Raw genomic sequence first — 15427 nt, 5'->3', positions numbered from 1 at the left:
GGTGAGAGTGACTTGGATTGTGTCGGGCCTAATTCAATTTAAAGTCCATTGTGACGCCTTTGGATTGTGAGAAAGTGGGAAACAATGTCAGTTTGTTGTTTGTTTGTTTGCTTGTCAAAATGAAGATATAGAATATAATAAACGGATCACTGGTTGAACAAGGGATTTGTTAACTCTGCTTAACTCGGCATGCATATAGAATCAAGGCCGTTGCATCAGGCACACATTGGACTAATTCATAAGTAGAACAAATTTCTGTGTAATTTATTCAGAAATGCAGCACATGCATTGAATTTAATGGGACAAATTACCAAACAAAAGCTTTTATGTGCGATTTACACAGTCATTGGCTTGTGTTTAATGAACAAGGCCCAAATTATGTCCATCCTCGTTCATATTTACCACTGTTGAGTTGCGTCCTCTGGTTTGAAAAGGGAAGTCAGCATTAAAAGCCGCTCTGTGTATTTGTAGATGGATGTTTTTCAGATTTCAGTTATCCGTTCTGAATGGAGCATGACCTGGTTTATCAAGCAGAAACTAAAATGCTGTCGCCCCATTGGTCTTTCATTGGAGAGGATGCCCAGATTGGGCATTAACCTCAGAGGGAGCATCAAAGGTCAGTTCACAATGGGCAGAAACATATGTCCCCTCATCCATGTTGAGACTGTTCAGTTCAGGTTGTCTTCTTATTTATTTATTTATTAAATTCTGTGGTTGAAAAAAAAACAACAACTTTTGTACAGTATATTACAATAGAACCAGCTAATATAATGTATAAGAAACAATAGCTACGTTTACATGCACCCAAATAATCCACTTGTAATCGGATTGACGGTTCAATCCGATTGAAAAAACGTTAATGTAAACACCCTAATTGATCCGACTGAGCTGGATCGGAATGAAATTTCAATCGGATTGAAGGGGGTGGTTTATTCCTTTTCTAATACGATTGAGAGTGCATGTAAACACTCGAGCGGATTGAAAACTGAAACTGAAAAGTCTGCGCATGTGCAATGACGCAGAAATAGCCTAATGATGTATGAAGCACGGAATGAGCGGTTCTTTCTTTTGAATAAAGTGTTGTATAATGCGTGTCATGTCATAATCTTTCTATTCGCTCGGCGTCTGTGAAGTGGAGCATGACAACTTTCCACCAGTCCTTATTTTGGATTCTCATCCACAGGCAACCCGTGTTGGGCGCGGGGAGTGGCATTTTTACTGCGTGATAAATATGAGTAGCACAGCACAGCAGTTTATATGTATATTTATCCAGAAATGGATAAATATTAATTCTGCTGTTAAAAACAAATAAAGTAACGATATAGGAGATTGGTTATTATGTGCAAACAGTGAGAAACTCTATATTTGTGCAGTGTGCGCATGTCAAAAAAAACTATTCCGATTTAAAGCTTGTGACATATAAACACGCACATCAACCCGATCACTTTATTTAGCGTTCATGTACACACTACAGTCCGATTCATCAATCGGAATGAATTTAATCCGATTGAACCAAAAAGTGTGTATGTAAACGTAGCCACTGAAAGCTACATTAAAAATCTTATAATTTAAATAAAGATGTATAGAGAATGCATTGTCGTTCAGGAAAGGTACATAGTTGTTTATAATCTTTGCAATCGTGCCTTTTTTCTGTCAATAATGGGATACCCAGAAGCACATTTTTCAGGATGTATTCTTTCTTCACATCACGCTTGCATCAGGGGCTTTAAAAACTTTTTCAAGGGTTACTAATAGCTTTTCACTATCAGCGATAAAAGGAAAATGTATCATTCTTCATAGCGTGTTCCCGTCCTTCTGGGAGCCAGAACAAAAACAGCCCCATTTTGATGCTTTGAAGAAAAACTGAAAATTTAATCTGGGATTTAAAGCCCTCTGTTGTCACTGCTTGTGATCATGTAAATATTCAAATCATTATTTTCATCAAATACTTCACAGTTTCAGCCAATGTTGAATTTGTTGTTTTTTACACAGACTAACGGAAGAAGCAAGTCAGTCTAGTTTGTGTTTTGATTTTGAGCTACATTTTCTTGCTGGATGACTTTTGTTAGAACAAGCTGGATTGCTTACCTGTCATTTTGAGGCTGTAACGTTTGTTCACCAGTACTGTCGTTTGACATGGTCCTGTCTTGACAGCTCGCCATGTGCTGGAGGGCTGACATGATAGTACTGAAATTCTGCTCCAGGTGAAACTACTGAAATAGTCTCGTTTGAGTGACATGATTGAAAATTCATTGAACAGAAGAAAGTGAACATGATGGTAATAAAAATTCTTTATATAAAGCTTCTAGGAGGGAGAAAAATAAACAGAACGCAGTGTTGAACTAAAGTAATAGGCCATGACAGATGACAGTGATTTACAGTGTTTTTATTTCATTTTAGGGGTGTTTTTAGCCATAACACAAACATAGATGTAAAATCTGACAAAGCCTCAAGTGGCTTATTGCATTTAATAAACCGCAGCATTCACAATAAGATTGAAGTATGATCATTAAATTACATGTATTAGGGATAATAATGACAGTATGCTGTTAATAATATGTGACCTTGGACCACAAAACCCCAAAAAATCGTAAGTTAAATTAAAAGTTAAATTGAGATTTATATAACATCTGAAAGCTGAATAAATAAACTTTCCATTGATGTATGATTTGTTAGGATAGGATAATATTTGGCAGAGATACAGCTATCTGAAAATCTAGAATCTGAGGGTGCAAAAAAAATCAAAATATTGAGAAAATCGCCTTTAAAGTTGTCCAAATAAAGGTCTTAGCAATGCACATTATTAATCAAAAATGAAGTTTTAATATATTTCTGGTAGGCAATTTACTAAATACCTTTATGGAACATGGTCTTTACTTAAAATCGATCACTTTGACCCATACAATGATTTTTTGGCTATTGCTAAAAATATACCTGTGCTACTATGATCTGGTGTTGCATATAATATTTACATTACTATTAATTATATAATTTTTGCATTATGGATTTATTATAATCTAAAGGATTTATTTATTTTAATCATGCACTGGCTGAAAGTTCCTTCTTGTTTTGACCTGAACAATCATAGTTTGAAGTACAACACTTTAGAGCAACCTTGTAATTTTCTGACCAGTGGTCAAATGATGGCTTGTGCTTTCATTCTTGTTTTTAAACTGCATCTGTGAAATGCTTGGGTGATACTACAGCCGCGAGTCCACGCTGGCAGTAAATCCCAGCAGGATTGTGTGACAGTTGAAGTAGTCTGGCTTAGAGAAACCAGAGATCCCATCTTCTGTGAACTTAATCGGGGGGAAATGACACTACGAACAGCCCTATGGGAGCTTGACATCCTGGCAGCATGTTTTCTGTTTTCACCTTGAAGAAGCATCGGATCCCCATGTGTATATGTGTGTTGTTACACGTTTGTGTGTTTGGAGGACTTGTATATGCGTTCTTTGAACTGAAAATATTATATACTTATTTTGCCACTGCACATATACTAACATTCAAAAGCTTGTGGTCAGTAAGATTTTACCAGAGCCTGTTTATTTAATCAAAAATACGGTTTAAAAAAGTCATTCTAGTGCTGGATTTCTCAGTTTTAATCGATTCTCATTTTTATGAAGCGATATTCGTTCTTATGTCACAAGAATCGATTAGATTAGCCTGTTTTCACTTAATGAATGGAACATATAGTGCACCTCCCATCCCATCCAATAAATCACAATAAGCTTTGCGCTTTGTTAGTTTTGATATGAAATTAAGTCTGAAGTTTGAAATTAAATTTAAAAAATGTCCATTTTATTACAGTATTCAAACAATAAGTGCCGTTTTGACGTGTTTAATGTGGAGTGACAGATCGCTGTAGCGCCTCAATACAAGATAGGCGCACATGAACTGATCATCTCCTCTGATTTAATACTAGTTTCAGCACAAAATAAACATGAATGAACATCCGAAGGCATGTTACAAGAAAGAGTACAACTTACCGAAATCCGTATCCTGTCTCATGTAATCGCTCAATCAGTGTTTCAACCGTGCAAGGACGTCAGTATAACAGCTTGTGAACAATATGTCACATAACGTCAGTCAGCTAGAAAAATTAACTCTAGAGAGGAGCATTTAGCTAAATATACACTACCATTCAAAAGTTTGAGGTCAGTACATTTTTATTGTTTCTTTTTTTTTTTTTTTTAAGAAATTAATACTTTTATTCACCAAGGATGTATTAAGTTAGTAATTAAAAGTTCATTAAAAGTTAATAATAAATAATTTACATTGTTATAAAATATTTATATTTTGAATAAACACTGTACTTTTTAAACTTGTTATTCATGAAAGAATCCTGAAAAAAAAAAATCACAGGTTCCAAAAAATATTTGGCAGCACAACTGTTGATATTATCCAACATTGATCATTCTAATAATAAATCCGCATATTAGAATGATTTGTGAAGGATCATGTGACACTTAAGACTGGAGTAACAGCTGATAAAAATTCAGCTTTTCATCACAGGAATAAATTCTATTTTAAAGTATGTTAAAATAAAAAAACATTATTTTATATTGTAAATACATTTTGCAATATTACTGTTTTTTTTTCTATATTTTTAATCAAATAAATGCAGCCTTGATGAGCATAAGAGACTTCTTTAAAGACTATTACAAGTCTTACTGACCCCAAACTTTTGAACGGTAGTGTATGCACCATATAACATATTCATTATCATTTTAACTGCTCTTCAGTGTTTAATTTATGTTTAAATAAAAACTTAAAGTTTTTATGACAGACACCATTTAAATGTTATTTAGTAAAAAAAAAGTTAAAATGTAATTTTAGCTTTAAGTTACAATTTTGTAACAGTTGTAACAGCCCTAAGTACTACTGTAAAATATCAGAATTTAAAACGTTTTCTATTAAAATTAAATGCAATATGACCATCAATAAGGATTCAAGATTCTTTGATAGAAAGAATGATATAAATGTTAAAAGAATAGCATTTATTTTGAAAAAAAAAAAAAACCCATTAATGCAACCATGTTAAAAGGATGAAAAATAAAAATGTCTTCCCAAACATTTTATTTTATTTTATTTTATTTTATTTTATTTTATTTTATTTTATTTTATTTTATTTTATTTTATTTTATTTTATTTTATTTTATTATTTTATTTCATTTTATGCAGTTTATAATAATAATAATAATAATAATAATTTCTTTCTAAAACAAGACATTAATTTAATGCATCCTTGTTAAAAAATAAATAAATAAATAAATAAAAAAAAAAAACTAAAATTAATAATAATAATAATAATAATAATAATAATTTCTTCCAAAACGTTTTGTTTTGTTTTATGCAGTATAATATATGGTTCAGTAAAATGTACCACTTAGCATTAATTTAATGCATCCTTGTTTAAAAAATAAATTAATTAATTAATTAATAATAATAAATAATAATAATAATATTAATAATAGTAATAATAATTTCTTCCCAAACTATTTTATTTTATTTTATTTTATTTTATTTTCACATTTCATTTTATGCAGTATAATATATGGTTTGGCTAAATTTACCAATGGGTCTTAGTACTGATTTCAGTGTGTATATGAATGTGTGCTTCAGTTGGTGTGTAGGTTTGGTGTTTTTATGTGTCTGGACTGCTGTCCCACACTTGTTTGAACAGCATCAGGCCAAACCAGATTCATTTTCCGAATGCTATTTAAATAATGATTCTGGATTAGTTTTAAAAACAATCACCCGTCAGAATGACGCACTTCCATGTTTGATGGAATAGGCCTGTACTGTATATCAGTAAATGCGCTGGAACGTTTCCTCTGGCCTCTCTGCTCCATTGTAAAGTCATAATTCTGCTCTATTACCTTATTTCTTCACCATTCAATACTCTGGCCTCAGCGCCTCACTCGCCCTCCAACAAAAGCATTAGCTTACGACTCCAATCGCCATGACAACCGCAGACAGGCAGGGCAAGTCCCTGAATACAAGTTCCTGTGTCGACGATGTGTTGTGTGGCTGATCTGGGATCAGGTTTTAGATTCTTTTACACCGGTATCCTTAATATTAGATATCCAGAAAACACACTGCTCCTAGATCAGCGATCTCAAGTCTAATTCCCAACTATTTCATCCAGTTAAATCCAGCATCTCTGCCGCGGCGCCGCATTTGTTATTTGGTGACCTTTAGCGAGACAGGGACTCTGGAGTATTTCGTATTCAGTTACATGGAAAAAACAACTTTATTATCTGTGCCGAGATGCTGTCTGAGCATCAATCATCAGTCCTAAGTAGCTCTCATACATCCATACCTGCTAAGCCCCAGCTATAGTGAAGAGCTCATCGCCATGGCAACTAATTCCACCCAGTATCTCTCAATGGGTTAATCAATATAGAAAGTTCAGGCCTCTCCATATGCCTATGGCTCTTCCACACCTCTAATCCCTGTTTCTAAAGCCTTGATCCTCCTTTCCGAATTCCTGGTTATCCAAGAGATGCGCTGGTGTTTAAATTACTACATTTGAATGAATCAATTGATTGTGCTGGGTGTAATGGGTATAATTAGTCTGACTTTTCATATTGATTTTTTTCTTTCATAAGGATCAGTTCCCAAAGGACACAGAGAAGCTGGAAGCTCAAAGGCGGGAAATAAATGCAAAAATGTCCCATTTAACCAAAAATTGCTGCTAATAATAGTAATAACCTTTACTGTTTGGGTCATGATTATACTATTCTGTTAAACACTATAAAAACTGGTACGTTTATAAAAACAAACAAAGACAATTCATTTACAATGTTCAGTAGAGGTGAGTTCATCATGCTTGAATGCTTAAAGCAAACTTGAGGATGTTTTTTTCTGGAAACTTTTACTTTCTAATAAAGGTGAGGTTTCTTTATTCGCTCGGAAATTCAGTAAAGAGGGTTTTGGCCGTCTTCTCTCTCTCTGTTTCAGTCAGCTGACAGGATTCAATTATGCAAGAGCCATAAAGTTTAATTCAGTTCATTTGACACATCACTAAGCATTATGCCTCATTTCTGCCGACAGGTGATTCAGATTAACTTTGAGGAGTTTGACCTAGAACTGGGCTATGACACACTAACCATCGGTGATGGAGGGGAAGTGGGAGACCCGAAAACCATTTTGCAAGTGTGAGTTTCTTATCCGCAGTCGGGGAACGACTGGTAAGATGATACATAATTTACACAAGTAGGACATTCTGTGCTGTTCCTTATACAGTATTCCTATCAAGCAGTCTCATTGCTCTGGGCAGTGTTTGTTTGATAGGAATGACATTCCAGGAACAAAAATGAATGTTGAATGTCCTACTAGTGTAACTAAAAGTGTTATGTTTTTTAGAATCCATTCAGATGTTTGTTGTCCTCTTTTGGCATCCTTGGAGTTCAGGATGTGTTTGTCTTAATTTATGAAGAACGATGATACAACGCATTTCATTTCAAGTTATTTGGCATCTGAGATTTTGAAGACATCTTTAAAGACTTTTTGTAGACAAATAAAAATTGTGCCTGCGAATAAATTACTGCTAAACAATTGATTCATTATAATAAATTATAATGAAACTAATTAAAAGTAATGTAATGAGTAGATGTGCTCAACCTTTGGTCTGCTATATTCAGTATGAAGTGATATCTTTTGTTTACTGTATGTGTGTCTAATTTCTCTCTTCTCATCAGTCTGACAGGCAGCTTTGTTCCCGACCTCATCGTTAGCATGACCCATCAGATGTGGCTTCACCTCCAGTCTGATGAAAGCGTGGGATCTATAGGCTTCAAGATCAACTACAAAGGTACCTGAAAGGATGTGAATAATGTATAGTCACTTTGGGAATGGTCTAGAAAAACACTAAAAAGCAAACAAAGAGTTGCTCAAAGAAAATAAATAAAATCTATGTATTATTAATACAGGATTGTGGTTTACGTGATCTCGGTTATTGGTGATAACCACATTAGTGTAAATATAAGTTAGACTTAACATTCATTGTGAACAGGAAATGCTCTGATTTATTTTGTATTTATTTATGTTTTTTATCTAAAAGTATATACATATAAGATTAAAATTACCTGTACAATGTGGATGCGGTTCACGCCACTAAATAAAGAATAAAAAAGGTAATTTTGACTTTTTATATCAGAATTACGAGATGTAAACACACAATTGTAAGTTATAAGGTCAGAATTGTGGGATATACACTTTCAATTGCACAAAATTGTGAGATTTTAACTGACTTTTTTTCCTCAGAATAGCATGTTTGTATCTCGGATTATTTTTTCTCACAGTTGCCAGTTTACATCTTGCAATTCTGAATTTATACTAACTTGCAGTTCTGACTTTTTTCTCAGTAATGTGAGATAAAATGGCAATTCTATTTTTTTCTCAGAATTGCATGATGTAAACTTGCAATTGTGAGTTGTCAAGTCAGAATTGTGGGATATTAACTCGAAATTGCAAGAAATAAAGTCAGAATTGTGAGGTATAAACACAGTTGTGAGTTATAAAGTCAGAACTGTGGGGTATAAAGACTTTTTTCTCAGAATTGCCTGTTTGTAACTGAAGGTTCTGACTTATTTTCTCTAAATTCTGACTTTTTCTCAGAATTGCAGGATATAAACTTGTATTTGCAAGAAATAAAGTCAGAATGGTGAGATATAAATTCGCAGTTGCAAGTTATATAGTCAGAATTGCAGAATATATTAGCTCACAATTGCGAGTTGCGAAGTCAGAATTGTGGGATTTTAACTGACTTTTTTTTTCCTAGAATTGCATTTGTATTTAAAAATTCTTTCATTTTTTACATCTCGTAATTCTGAATTTTTTTCTTAGACCTGCGTGATACAACCTCAATTCCAACTTTTTTTTCTCAGAAATTTGAGATATAAACTCACAATTAAGACTTTTTTCTCAGAATTGCATTATATTGCAATTGTAAGTTATAACGTCAGAATTGCGAGATATAAACTCTCAGTTGCAAGTTATAAAATAAAAACTGCAAGACATAAACTCCCAATTTTAAGAAATAATGTCAGAATTGTGAGATAGAAACTCGCAATTGCGAATTAGAGTTAGAACTAAAGTGTATATCTCGCAATTCTGACTTTTTTTCTTGCAATTCTGAGTTTATAATATACAACTCTCTTTTTTTCTTAGAACTGCAAAATATAAACTTACAGTTGCGAGTTAAAATGTCCTATTCTAAGGGAAAAAACAGTGATATTTTCTCAGAATTGCACGTTTATATCTCACAATTCTCACTTAACTTGCAATTGCATATTATGAAGTCAGAACTGTGGGATATAAACTCACAATTGTGAGAAAAAGACTTCTCAGAATTGTGTTTATATCTTAAAATTCAGACCTTTTTTCTCGCAGTTGCAAGTTTACATCTTGCAATTATGTATTTTTTCATAGAACTGCGTGATACAAACTAGCAATTCTGACTTTTTTTATCAGAAATGTGAGATATAAACTTGCAAATCTGACTTTTTTCTCAGAATTGTGGGATAAAAACTTGCATTTGCAAGAAATAAAGTCAGAATTTGAGATAAATTTGCAGTTGTGAGTTATAAAGTCAGCATTGTGGAATATAAACTCACAAAGTAAGAATTGACATAAACTCTCAATTCTGAGAAATAAAGTCAGAACTGCGAGATATAAATTTGCAGTTTGTATCTCGCAATTCTAACTTTTTTTCCTGCACTTGCAAGTTTATATCATGCGACTTTTTTTTTTTTTCGCGGAATTGCAAGATATAAACTCACAATTGAGTGATATGAAAAGAGTGATATGTTCTTAGAATTTGTTCTTAGAATTCTTGCTTAATAACTTGCAATTGTGTGTTATAAAGTCAGAATTGCGATATGTAAACTAAATTTTGAGAAAAGTTTAAATCTCACAATTGTAAGTTTTTTTTCTTGCTCTTGCAAGTTTATATAATGTAATGCAAAAAGTCAGAATTGCGAGTTTTTACCTCAGGTTTATATAACGGGCTTCCATAGTACAACAAATAATTAATTGTCGGGGAAAATTTTGTGACTGTGGCAACGCTATTGTCAAGGTTAAATTGAGGAAGTGTGGCAGAGTGATAAAAAAAGACCAAACAGCTTCATTTGCAACTGCAAACAAACAGAAAGGGAAAACAAGGTAGACCAAAATTGTACAAACAACCTGTCTGGCATAAGCCCAGAGTCAATCAAACATCCAACCTTCATCCTTGTTTTCTGATCAAGTGAGAAAGTGTTTTTCACATCCGCTGCAAAGCAGTTTAGACATCAAAAGGCCAGACATTATTTACCTGGACATGTCCACTATTTCCTGCATGAGTATTCAGTGTACATTCTTAGTAGTCAGTGTGCATAAAAGCCAAGCAGTTCCCACAAATCACTTCAGTGGTCTCTGCTGAATGCACGGCAACTAACTTTCATCCCGAACACATGAGCTACATTCACTTGATAGAAGCAGCAATCCCTACAAAACCCATATCTTTGATTATCTCTCCTCCCTCAAGGTTTTGTAATAAATTAGTGTCGGGGTGATGAACAGCGTGCCATTCAGTATAATGAGAGAGACTGACTGAGGTAGACAGAGAAAGAGACCGAGAGAGCAAATGAATCCCCTTAAGTGCAAGACCAAAGATAAAAAAAAAATAAAAAAACAGATTACTGTACGATATCCCTGGGAGAGACGGGGAAAATATTACAGATTGTATTAGATTTGTCTTTTTTCGCTTTTCTTCTCTACACCTACTATAATTCATCCTATAGATGCCACAGAAAAGCACAGTGGCTTTCATAATTTTCAATTTTTATAGATCTAATTGGAGCTGTCAATCATAAATACCTAACGGTCATACATGAGAGGATAAAAAAAATCTATAGCTTGAACATACATAATGTAGCACGGATGAGCTTGGTGGCTCCCACTATTATGGGATGCCACAATAAAAAAAAAAAAAAAAAATTCAAAATATTCTTCATATATTCACCATTATAGTGTCAGTCTAGAACAGTATTATTAGAATTATTCTAATATGGAGCTGTTCTAACTGAAAGAATATCATGGGTTTAACATTAAGTAAGGTTGAATGAGAGTTGAATGAGATTTTGAATGTCAGATTCTGTTATGCAGATTAAAAGCCAATGAGAACCCATATGATATATGATGTGAGTATTATATGTGATATATAATATAAATCAAGGTCCCTTTGAGAGATCCAACCTCAAAATGAACACATTAATGGTTTACAGCACTTATTCATTCAATGGAAGAAATATTGAGGTTTCAATTGTCTTGTTCCCCAGTAGTTAATTTTCCTGTCAGGTCACGGTTTTGCACAAAAGGGTCACATGACATATTTAAAATGATTATTTGAATGTAAAAGATATTTCAGCTTTTGGAAAGGACATGATGTGAATCTATAAGGAGAATAGCCAAAGAATTGCAAAACCTATTTCAATAGATTTTAAAAAGTGTTTACCCAGTGTTTTATCTGGCACATAAAAAACGTTATGAAATAACAATATATTGGCTGAATAAAGAACATTTTTGGGTTGTGACTCTCTGTTTGAGAAGCACTGCCCTAGAGCACCGAAGAGATATAGTTTATCCCATCTATGAGTGTACACTTACAATTCAAATGCACTCCATTATACTGACATCTGTGACAAATGCATAATCTACACGGGTCATTAATTGTGTTTACGTGACTGAAGTTTGATGGCTACATTTCGCTTATTAATACAGCTACATCTGTCATTTTCCGTTGATGAATTTATACCCCTGTGTTTTACCTCTGAGGGTGTACTGTGTTCTTATTTTTTGTGACAAACTTAATGACATAAAAACATAACACATTTTCTTGATCCCAAAGGTTCAAATTAACATATTAAAAGTGTAGACAGGCACTGCTGAAGTGTTACCGTGATTTGTATTCATTACAATGCAAATCGGCCTATTATTCTTAACTCCGGCGGTCTCATTGTTATTTATATGCATTTTGGCATATAAAAAATAATAAAAATTATAAAAAGCATCAAGGCATCAGGGCTTTTGAGTTGTGGCTTGACTGTTTTTGAACTGATTTTAAATCTCTAGATTAAGATTTAAGAACATTTTCCTTAAGCACATTTTTTGTGCAGTAGAGGTTTATTTTGGTGTCTATAATATCTTCAAACAGTATGTCTTTGATAACTTAGTGTAGGTGGCTGTGCTCGTTTAATATGTATAGCCATATGCTCAGTTTAGTTATCCTCCATTTGATGTCGGTAGCCTTGAGTCTCTGCTGCTAACTTAAAGACTGCAAGTTTGACTTTGTAAGAAGCACAGGTGTTATGGAAAGAAACTAGTGGTGAATTTGAATGTAGATCCTGATTACTGACTGTTACCGGTTACAAGAGTTGTTAAATGGCCTTTTTGAAACTTTTGTTGAATAATTCCAAGAGGAACAGTCTACTCAGGTCTTTCTTAAGGTCTCGCTTGCAACGACCCAAGTTCGATTCCCATCTCTAGGTCCTTTGGCGATCCTGCTCCCCTCTCTCTGCCCAGTACTTTCCTGTCATTTATCTACTGTCTTGTCCATTAAAGCCACAAAAAGCCCAGAAAAGAGGGGAGACACTGTAGGCAAAAATACAGTTAGTAGAAAGAAAACATCTAAAAGACTGTTAAGTGTTTCTTATATAGCACCTTATCTATTTGTGTCAATAGATTTTAATTACAATACATATTTTTAAATGCTGTTTTCTCAAAATGAGATGAAATAAATTCATAATCTCCACTTCAGTAGCACTTACACACACCTATTTATCTATTTATTCCTGTTTATTTCCTGAAGGTTTTTACAGAGGGATTTGTTCATGTATAATTTGCTTGATTATATACATCATTTTATTCCCCTAAAAATGGTGGAAATATATTGTTTTCTGTTTGTTCTAATTATTTTCTGAATTATGGAGTGACAAAAATAAGATACCCAAAATTCCCCCGTAAACACATTTGACTCTAATATGTCAAAAACTTTTGAAACTGCCTTCATCCAGTGTTTAGATTTTTGTACTAGAAATGTATGCAAATTAGTGCATATTTCACTAAATAATGCCTTATTCGCATGTTTAAACTTAACATTTTAGAAAACTTGCGATACAAAAAATGTTTGCAATTATCAATGTAATCAATCAACTGTGTAAGTAACTATTATGATAGTAAATAACTATTAGTTAATATTTTTTACCCATTCACCTACAGCGTCTCGCCATCAAAATGACATTTTTTGGCTTTTAGTATGAATATGTTAGTCTTAAAGGAGAACTCCACTTCCAGAACAACAATTTACAAATAATTTACTCACCTCCTTGTCATCTAAGATGTTCATGTCTTTCTGTCTTCAGTCATAAAAAAATTATGGTTTTTGAGGAATCATTTCAGGATTTTTCTTCATATAATGGACTTGATTGGTGCCCCAATTTTGAACTTACAAAATGTAGTTTAAATACAGCTTCAAAGGGCTCTAAATGATCCCAGCTGAGGAAGAAGGGTCTTATCTAGCGAAATGATCTTTAATTTTTTTCGAAAAATGAAAATTTGTATACTTTTTGAGCACAAAAGCTCATGTAGCACAGGCTCTGGGATGCGCGTCTACTGCTTTTCTTAAAAACCATAATTTCTTTATGACTGAAGACAGAAAGACATGAACATCTTGGATGACAACGGGGTGAGTAAATTATTTCTGAATTGTTGTTCTGGAATTGGACTTCTCCTTTACAGTTGTCAATAAGCTAGCATGCTCCAAAACAATGACAAAATTTACATTTAGAAGATATAAGCATTCAAAACTTACGGTCTCTAACTTCTGCCAATATGGATCAACGATTTTGATGACATCACTCTGCACTTCTGCTTCTCATCAAACTTTCTGTCCAATCAAATGCTCTCTGGAATCCTACCCCCTACACTTTAATAGATGCTAAAGCTGCAGCCGAAATCGGTCACTTGTTCACAGAGTTCGTATTTTCTGCACTTAGTGCACTATATAGGGCAGTGGTTTTCAAACCAGTCCTGGAAGCACCCCTGCCCTGCACATTTTGTATGTCTCCCTCATCTAATACACCTGATTTAACTCATCAGCTCATTAGTAGAAACTGCACAACATGAATTGAGTGTGTCTCATAAGGGAGACATACAAAATGTGCAGGGTAGGGGTGCTTCCAGGACCGGTTTGAAAACCACTGATATAGGGTAACTATGTTTTCCATTTGGGAGAAAGAATCTGGTTTTGTGCTGCTTCACGCAAACCGCAGCAGCGTGCACACAGTCTGCTCCGATCTAGAAACACGATAGCACAGAGCGGATCGTATGCATGAATTGGCTCAAATCACAAAATGTTTTGGACCCATTTAAATTCTACACAGAATGCTACATTTTATAGTGATATGGATGAGATTGTGGCTGTCATATGCTGTCAAATGCAGTTTTACCAAGCTTAACAGCTCTGGCCAAGCTTATTAACATTGCTTCTTTTAAAGATGAATTTGTTTGTATTCCGCATGGCCAGACCGCATCGATATCTTCAACGTGGTCTAAAAACCTCATTTAATGGAATGCTTCAAAGAAATAAAACTCCGCCTGGGAGTTTGCCTGCGTGTACTTGACTCATGTGAGTCGTGTTTTAGAAGTGCCTCGTTTTGTGTCTCAACTCCACATAAAACTCGACTTTGCGATAATGAGCACTTTCTTGAGAGAGATAAAGTCAGCATTATTGAAATGAAACAATATCCATGGGATACACAAAGGGAGAGATAAATTACTTGCCATTTTCCAATGAATAAGAAATGGTTTTGAGATTAAATTTATTTATAGGCTTTTATGTGAAGGCCGGCTTAATGAGTCCTGCTATATGGTAAATGCTCAGAATGCTTTTTGATATATTACATGCCAAAGTTCACTGATACTTTGTAATTCCCTGGCTGTTTCAAGAAGAAAAACACAGGCCCCAAACTTCCCCTGTGTGGGCCGTCTGTGCTTACATATACAGAATCAAGCTTTTGCCTTTGATTGGATAACTTGTTAGCACAATTGATCTTCACAGTGAGGTCCTCAGGTTTACAAGTGCACCAAACCCCATCACATTAAGCAGCGTGAGAGAAGCGTAGAGGTTCGGATCTGACACGCTGACCTCACATCGGAGTGTAGCGCTGTTCGGGATTATTCACACACCATCAGCTCCAACGAACAATTTGTGCTTTATTTTTTGCCTCATCATAAATACAAAGCAGTAAATATGGCCTAACCTTCCCCTAGCCACCCCTCACGATTGACCAGTGGAGTAAAGCATTGTAGTAGTCATAAAGAGACTGTCATGTCGGAAATTAATGCCATACATCAAGCATTGGCCAAAGACCTCCATTAT

General features: G+C 34.2%; 1 protein-coding gene across 1 annotated transcript in view; it reads left to right on the top strand.

Moving 5' to 3' along the window:
* The window catches only part of csmd3b (CUB and Sushi multiple domains 3b), a 509580-nt gene that overhangs the window by 293735 nt on the left and 200418 nt on the right, over positions 1-15427 (top strand). Inside the window, 2 exon segments of the mRNA XM_051137233.1 lie at positions 7060-7163; positions 7707-7819. Of these exon segments, the coding sequence (XP_050993190.1) occupies positions 7060-7163; positions 7707-7819 (217 nt within the window).

This window comes from Labeo rohita, chromosome 19 (assembly GCF_022985175.1).
Source record: "Labeo rohita strain BAU-BD-2019 chromosome 19, IGBB_LRoh.1.0, whole genome shotgun sequence".
Lineage (NCBI taxonomy): Eukaryota > Metazoa > Chordata > Actinopteri > Cypriniformes > Cyprinidae > Labeo > Labeo rohita.
Note: the sequence above shows the minus strand (reverse complement) of the source record. Positions and strands in the feature narration are given on the sequence as shown.